Below are 8,758 nucleotides of genomic sequence, written 5' to 3'. Positions count from 1 at the left end.
TATATATGTGGTAGCGTGTGTTTAGAAAGGAAACCGGTCGTTGAATGAATCAATGAATTGTCTAATCTAAAAGATTTGCAGGCTACAAACTAGAATGTGCGTAAAGCTTAATAGTTCAAGTATTTAGGATTTTGACAGTAAATGTTAGTGGGTCATAGAGGAATTATAGTTAAAAGGATATGTGTTTAAAGTTTAAACAGCGTGTGATAAATATGTGAACATACATTTATTGATTCAAGTTCGTCACGCAAATGAGAATAATATGAAACTCGAGTTTCTAGTGGGATAAGTGTATACCATATTTCTTAGCAAAGAAATGCGATGTTGTTTTAAATATTTAAGATAATTCCTAAATTTGTATATACGACATTAATTGGTTAATTATTTTTTTAAGTTTGTGTCTTGAGTCTGTCGTGTTTCCTCGTCATAACAATTGCGATACGAATTTAGAGGTTACAAATGATATTATTTTTTTAAGTTTGTGTCTTGAGTTTTTCGTGTTTCCTCGTCATAACAATTGCGATACGAATTTAGAATTTAGAATCAAAAAAAAATCGCTTCTGTAACATATACCCCAAACACATTTTGCTTCAAGCATATATATTTTCAGGATTTTCAGGATTGGTGCAAACAAAATATTGTTTGTATTGTTCAAACATATTATGTTTCACCTTAGGGCATACATTGGTAGTAAAAAAATTTTAATTAAATTTTCTTTGTGTGGATATATTTTTAAGGCGCCAATTGGTTACTTCCATTATTTTACTTGCAGCATATTCTCTAGGTCTCTCTTTCTAAACACATATATGTTTATAGGCTATTTCTAAATTAATATATGATTGCATCTACGCATATTATATTTACAAACATTTTATGTCCCAAACATAATATGTTCTAACATATTAACATATATGTCCCAAACATGTTATGCTAGTTATATGCTTGCACTCAAAAATGTTGTGTTAAAAAATTTGAGTTCAAAACATGTAATTTTTACACTCAAATATAGGAAAAACAGTCTTTTTCGTCCGTGAACCCGAGTAAAAATTTAAAGATCTAATCAGATCTGAGCAGATCCGAAAATTGCTAAGATATGATTATATCTAATTGCTATAGAATTAGAAGGATTTCATGTTCTCATTAGAGTTTTAGAATTTGAGATATCTCAAATTAAAGAGTGGATAAATTTTTTTGAAATAAAATATTACAAGTATTTGGACTTGGTATTTCTCAACTGACTGGTCTGTTCAAAATTTAACAAGATTCTCCTAAAGACACAAGTTTTCTCATCCTTTTATCAAATGAATAAAATCATCAAGGACTACATTTTTACATGGTTTCTTTAGATATATATCGCTTTCTCCCTTTATTAACAAATCATTTTCAATAGTGGTTACTAAGGGCGTTTTCGATTCGCAAAAAATATGTTGCCTTGGTGTTACACTATTTATTCCCTAATTGACATTTCGGCCAAATGATAGTGTAATTCTAAAGTTATTATTAATTTATAATATTGTGAGGTATAAAGTATCCAAAATCTATGACAGTGTCCTTGATATCTTGCAATCAATTTCGAGAACGTTGCACCTTTTTTCCCAATCGAAATCGCCATAAGTAAACTCTGAGAAGGGTGTCAGATCCAGATACGAATTTAGCTCTTTCTCCCTTGTTCAAATTATAAAAGTTTGTCGCTTAAATCTTTTGTTTCTCTTCATGGTAAATTTATAGACATTACTTTTGAGACATGATATTGTGATATGAGACTAAATCCGATAGTTTTCGATTGCTAAATTGATAAAAATACTGTTTGCAAATAGGGTATTTGATTTTTGTTGGTAGTTTTCTCAAAAGGAAGACCTACAGGTCTTTCCTGGCATTCGGCAGGTGTTCCCTTGAATTGAGGAAAATGCATACGGACCTGTGTTTACACATTTTCTCCCAATTAATGATTAATGTTAAACGCAAGTATTTGTTATTACCTCTGTTTATATCCAGAAATTAATCAAATATGCTAATACATCAAGTGTAGTTGTTTACGAAATACACTATACCGGGTGGGTTAGTTTTCACTTGTTTGTTTGCTTTTTTATAAAAAAAAAATTCTTGCCGATTAATCTTTATATGGCCATACTCATAAAAAAAGCATGATTATTACAAGAATTAGTGAACAAATTATTATTATAGTCGTAATAGGTTTGATCACACTAAAGGTATATTTATCAACATCAATAATGATGAAAGAAACTTGTTATGTGATACAAAGTAAAACAAGAAACTTGAAATTAATATCTCAAGGAGATAAATTACGCATGAGGAATAGTGTAGGCCGAATATAAATTGCATGGAGGGACATCTGCACATACTCCTATTATATATATGGATGAAAGTTATAAGAGTGCAGTTGGGTATATTTCTATAGATATTTTATGTGGGCAGACAGACAGACTTGGATGCAAACACGCAACTTCTATGCATCGACATGAAGTTGCTAACAAGAGAGTTATGGATAAGGGGAGAGCAGATGAAATATTTATAATGCACTGAAAAAAATATTGTCGTGAAGTCAAAGATTTCATGTCTTTAAAATACGAATACAAATTTTGCTTAGCATAGAAGACGCATTTCTCTAAAATAAAGTTATTTTCCTTGTCCAAAAGTCGATAAACTTTTCAATGAAGTCGTATTGTCCTTATAATTAAGTGATTTGACTTAAAAATGGGTATCTTAACAAGAAAGAAAAAAATTATAGGCTAAGGTCAACTTGACTTTAATAATTCAGAAAAATTCTTTAAATTTAATGAAATTATCTTTAAATTTGTTGTCTTTTTGCATCTTGACTACGAAGCAAAAAATCGTTCAAATATAGGACATGTTTTTCAAAACTTTATTTTAAAGAAGTTTTTTACTTCAAACATAGCATAATTTCTACTGGAAGTCGAGTCTTAAATTGGAAAATAAAGTTGCCGTTAACTCGTTTTTAAAGGACTTTGATAGCATATGAAGAAAAAAGTTGAGAAAGCGAAAAATTAAAATTTTCTTCCTAGAAGCAAGTACACAAAACCTAAATTTAAAAGAGAATTGTATCTTAAAAGTATCCTTATTTGTATTCTCCGCTTCTTTGGCTTCTTTGGCAAATTTTTTAAAGTAAAGACAAAATCTTTGGAACCGAGTATGCTTTTTTTTCAGTGTGTATTTCATAGATTTTGAAATTTCGTATATATTGTGGAGTGGCAAATAAAATATCTGAAATGTTTTGTGAGGCTTTTTTATACTACGATCATTCATTTTAAACTAAAATGAAATTTCGAGTTGACAAACATAGGGTACTTAATTTTTTTGTACAAATGAAAGAAATAAAATTCGTTAAAAAAATAATTTTAAGTGGATCACATGGAATCAGTTCCTTTAGGATATTCAAGGAATTAAATCTGGAGAGCAGATTTGTTAGACATTTGTGATTAACAATCTTAATAGGTTCACGGAATATGAGCTTGTAGGTGGATAGAGAAATACCAAGAGATTCTAGTTTGGAATATGTAGTTATTATATTGAGCTGTTCCGCCACCGAGTTGTGAGATTTGCGGCATTATGCTCGGTTTTGATTGCTGGCCAACATACCACAAGTTTTTTAATTACATTTCTTGATTTACCACCACTGGCCACTGTGGGTTTCTTCTCCTCTCTTCAATATAAAGTCTACAATCTATTGTCCTATCCAATATAACAAAAAGAATTTAAATATCATTTAAGAAGATGCGTTTTCTTATATGTGCAAGGCAAAGAATATTACTTTTAGTTTCAGATAGGGCTCATGTATGCAAGAAAGTATGTCCTCTTTGGTAAAAAATATCTGATATAATGGGACTACATAACTTAAAGAGGTTTCACAATCCTCAAACAATATTCTTGGAGATGGATTAGGTAGTGAGATTGTCATTGAGCTTAACATGGAATCGGGCAGCACTCAGTGATAAGAGAGAAGTTCACCAATGTTTTATCACAATGGACTGAATAGTCTAAGTGAGCCTGATACATCGGGCTGCCACCTAACCTAACCTAACCTAGGTAGTGAGATCAGAGAATCAAAACGATACTCTGTACTCATCATTGTCCGCCTATTTGACAGCCAGAGAGCAAGTGTTAGTACAACAAAATTTTCTTTCAATTTTAAGTCGAATCACTGAACTACAAGGACAAAACGATTTCATTGAAAACTTTATTGGACCAGGAAAAAAACTTTATATTAGAGTAATGCATTTTCTATGCTAAGCAAAACTCGCATTCGTGTTTAAGGACTAGTGCAGTGAAAAAAGTGGAGTACTATCTCTATTTTTTATTTTAGTAGTAAATGACAATGCATGAACAAGCCTTCTACAATATGCTTGTAAAGGTTTCGTCTTAAGTCTTTTGTTTAGGTAAATAAAAAATTACAAAACATTAAAAACCACATACTTTTCTAAATATTACAATTATTTGTATATCTGACTACCTAGACAATCATTTATCACAGTCTGACGAATGATAATTACACCCTCTTCAATTTGCAACATTGCAGTAATTGTATTTTTCTACTGAGTATCTTTACCCCTTTACTATTATTTGTTAGTTTTTCATTTATTTATTGTATGCTGTTGATTTTACACACTTTTAACTATTAAATATTGTTTGGTTGCCATATTTTCATGCAAAAGTTTTTGAGTTTCCATTGATTTTTATGAAAAACTTATATATGTATGCAACCTTCAACATTAAAACGACCAAAAATGTATAATCGTCCAATTATGACATTCATGGTTTAATGATTTTGTGATTGTTGCCGTTCAGGTGAAGATGAAAAATTTTCAGATAGTGAACGGAAAACTTTATGTTCTAGCAACGGATATATGCAATGGTTGCCATAAAAATAAATGGTTCCTGTTCAAAACTTTGAAAATTAAACAACAAACATGAAATAGAGTTATTGTGAAAATATATTTGTTGGGCAGCGGATTTTAATTGGAAAAATTTGATTTTATTTATTTTTTGTATTATGAATTGGAAATAATTTTTGAAGAAATATAGAGGGAATATATAAATTTTAACTAGATAACAAACTAAAAATTATATTTAAATTAAATGGTAGTGTATTTGAAGTTTTTTAGAAAATGTAATATTTTTCCACTAAATTTGGGCAAAAAATGCAAAAAAGTCAGATTTGTATGAATAAAGAACAACTGTTTTTATTAGTTTATATAGAGGTGGGCCAATATTTCCGGTAGTTTGATTCTGCTTGATCGACACCTAATAAAATTTAAACGTGAACGAAGAAACAGTCTGTCAAAATACATTAAAATCTTTAGAAGCAAAATTAATGCTGAGTAAAGTTATTACATTTTGACTATATGCACAGAAAAAAATTTCACGAAAATTTTTCCAATTAAAGGTGAGTACTATGTTTAGTTTTTTCACTACAACACTAAATTAAAACTACTAAAAAATATATGGAGGCGACTATATTTTTATCAAGTTTTCTCAAATTATGTATGGAAAAGATTCAAAGCATTGATTGCGAAACATTTTACATTTCTAAATCAATTGATTCAAAAAAGTAAGCGTGAAAATAAACTGGTTTTCAGTTTGAAAACTGAACATAGTACTTACCTTAAAGTCTTAATTGAGTTTTAAAAAATATTGAGTTAAGAAATTAATTGATTCAACACATTTTTTCAATTGACAAAAAAATCAATAACAAAAATTAATAGTATCAATTAATATTTTAATTGGATCAATTAATTTTTTAATTGACTTTCAATTAATTTTTTAATTCATACTATCATTTCCATGATTGAAGAAATTTCAATTAAAAAATTAATTAGACCAATTAATTACGTGATTGAATCAGAATTTTTTTTGTGTGTACTGATGTAATAAAGATTATTTTAAAATTTATTATATTTGTAAAGTTAAACATTCCTATGATTCTAGAATCCCCTCGCAAGTATTAAGTTTTTTTTCATGTGTAAATTTCTTTCCTTTGACATATATCGGTAATTTTAAGTGGGTTAAAAACCCTCAAAGGCCATATGTTACTGGAACCTGATTAAAGTTCACAAGAAATATTTAGAATAACTTCTGCTTGAGCTTATCTTTAATTTGGATGTCACAAAGGTTTGTATTCAGAGTATTAGGATTTTCAAAATTTCCCTCATGGTTATTGCAGATATAATGTTAAGGAAATGAAATTCCTCAGTAAATTTTAAAATGATTTCATTCTTAATTTTGTACTTACCCTTGATATAATAATACCGGCAATGCTGACACGAATTTTTGGTTCCTTTAGTAGACGATATCTCAAATCTACACCATTCCAGAAAGCAATGAAGTAACGTTTCACCTGTAAAATAAATTTCAACAAAAAAATAAAATTATCAAATATAAGACATCTAGAATATTAATATAAAGCGGTAGAGTATCAAAATAAGACAAGCCTTTTTTGTGAGAAAATAATACAAAAAATCGACGAAGAAACTATTTATACAGAAATATTTTAAAATTCTAAAAAGGCAATGAGATTTATGTACCGCATTTTGAAGATTCAAATCTTATGATTCTTAAGGCATACATAAAAGACAAATATAGGAAGAATAAAATTTGAAATTCTCATGATGTTTTTGAAATTCTTTAGAGAACATGAGGAAAATATTCTTATTATGTTAAATAGATTTATTTTTAATTGTTTCATTCACTAGCTAATTTTTTTTTTTGCAAAAAAAAAAAAAAAAAATAAGTAAATACAACACAAGCCGAAATTATAGAACACACCTTGTTTGTAGATTTTTTTGAAGGTTTCTAAATTAAGGTGGGTATATGTTTATGGATTACCTGACAAGAGCATAAACCTTCATTTGAAAATTTTATCAAAAGCTTGGTTCAGATAAATTTGTGTTCTGCTACATTGATCATTTTGTCTTTTTAATAGGAATAGAAAAATTAATAGTTTCGTGTGTGTTAAATGAGAAATATTAAACGTATGGTGGAGCCGACTATATGAAATCCTAAAAAGAAGAAGATGTTGTTCTTATGCCAAATCCAGGGAGTTAAATATAAATCTTAAAAAATAGAACTCATGATAGAACATGCCATGTATCGACTTTGCAGGCGAGCAGTTAAACAAATTGGTTACTAGGACCATAATTTTGTGAACATTGGGGATATGCATTTTTATCTAGTAAATCCATATGGATTATACTTTCGCACTGAAAAAAAATATTGTTGTGAGGCCAAAGATTTCATGTCCTTAAAATACGAATGTAAATTTTACTTATCATAGAATATGCATTTCTCTGATATAAAGTTTTCTTCCTCGTTGGAGAAAATTGAACTAAATAGTACTCCACATTTTGTGATTTCCACAAAGCGTTGTTAAAACCAGGAAAACTTAATGCCCTGTTGTATTTTTTTACTGCAGTTCACGTGCATGTTCGGTTCCAAAGATTTTGTCTTTACTTTAAAAATTTTGGTATTGATTCCGAGCCAAAGAAGCGGAGAATACAAGTAAGGTTACTTTTAAGACACAATTCTCTTATAAATTTAGGTTTTGTGTAACATACTTGATTCTAGGAAGCAAATTTTAATTTTTCGCTTTTTCAGCTGTTTCTCTTCATATACTATCAAAGTTCTTTAAAAACGAGTTGACGACAACTTTATTTTTCAAATTAAGACTCGACTTCCAGTAGAAATTATGCTATGTTTCAAGTAAAAAACGTATTTAAAATAAAGTGTTGGAAAACATGTCTTATATTTGAACGATTTTTTGCTTTGTAGTCAAGATGCAAAAAGACAACAAATATAAAGACAATTTCATTAAATCTAAAGAATTTTTCTGAATATATTAAAGCCAAGTTGACCTTAGCCCAAACATTTTTTCTTTCATGTTATGATACCCATTTTTAAGTGAAATCACTTAATTATAAGGACAATATGACTTAATTGAAAAGTTTATCGACTTTTGGACAAGGAAAAAAGCTTTATATTAGAGAAATGTGTCTTCTATGCTAAGGAAAATTTGCATTTGTATTTTAAGGACAAGAAATCTTTGGCCTCACGACAATATTTTTTTCAGTGTGAGCATCTAAATGCTCACGATGTAAAACTGGAAGATCAACTTATTTGGGGGCTATTCAAAAATTGATATTGTAGACGGAAGTAGTGGAATAATTTTTCACTCTAGAAAAGCGATATTTTTTATATCATTATGTTTTAAATACTATCTTTACTTTTTTTAATTTGGATCAAAGCTTACCTGTAAATTATCACCACCATGCAAACGATAACCATCATAATCGACAATAACCAAAACTTCGGGATAAATCATATAGGGTGCATGACGTTTGCCTCTTTTATGCGGTGAACTTTCATCGGTGGCTACACCATCTTCAGCTTCGAGTTCTTCTTGTTCTTCTTCAAGTTCGGCCAGGGTATTACGGTGAGCTGAACGTTTGCGACGATCTTGCAATTTTTCCAATTTTTCATGTGTGGATAAATCATCGGGTTCCATATAAGCTGTAAATATATGAAAAGGAAATTTATTTTTAATATGTCATTCCAATTATCTAAAATTTTCTAGCTTATTATGCTCTCCACCATAGGATTGGGGGTATATTAACTTTGTCATTCCGTTTGTAACACATCTAAATATTCTGGGTCGTGGTGAAATTCTGAGACGATCTAAGCATGTCCGTCCGTCTGTTGAAATCACGCTAACTTCCGAACGAAACAA

At 29.4% G+C, this 8,758-nt stretch overlaps 1 protein-coding gene across 6 annotated transcripts in view; it reads right to left on the bottom strand.

Annotated features, from left to right (window-relative positions):
• The window catches only part of sona (sol narae metalloprotease), a 268,095-nt gene that overhangs the window by 21,872 nt on the left and 237,465 nt on the right, over positions 1–8,758 (bottom strand). For all 6 annotated transcript variants that reach the window (XM_075308719.1, XM_075308717.1, XM_075308718.1 and 3 more), the window contains 2 exons: positions 8,282–8,541; positions 6,269–6,373 (listed from right to left, as the gene is read on the bottom strand). In XM_075308719.1, coding sequence (XP_075164834.1) covers positions 6,269–6,373; positions 8,282–8,541 — 365 coding nt within the window. The remainder of the gene's footprint in view (positions 1–6,268; positions 6,374–8,281; positions 8,542–8,758) is intronic.

This window comes from Haematobia irritans, chromosome 5, assembly GCF_050003625.1.
Source record: "Haematobia irritans isolate KBUSLIRL chromosome 5, ASM5000362v1, whole genome shotgun sequence".
Classification (NCBI taxonomy): Eukaryota; Metazoa; Arthropoda; class Insecta; order Diptera; family Muscidae; genus Haematobia; species Haematobia irritans.
Note: the sequence above shows the minus strand (reverse complement) of the source record. Positions and strands in the feature narration are given on the sequence as shown.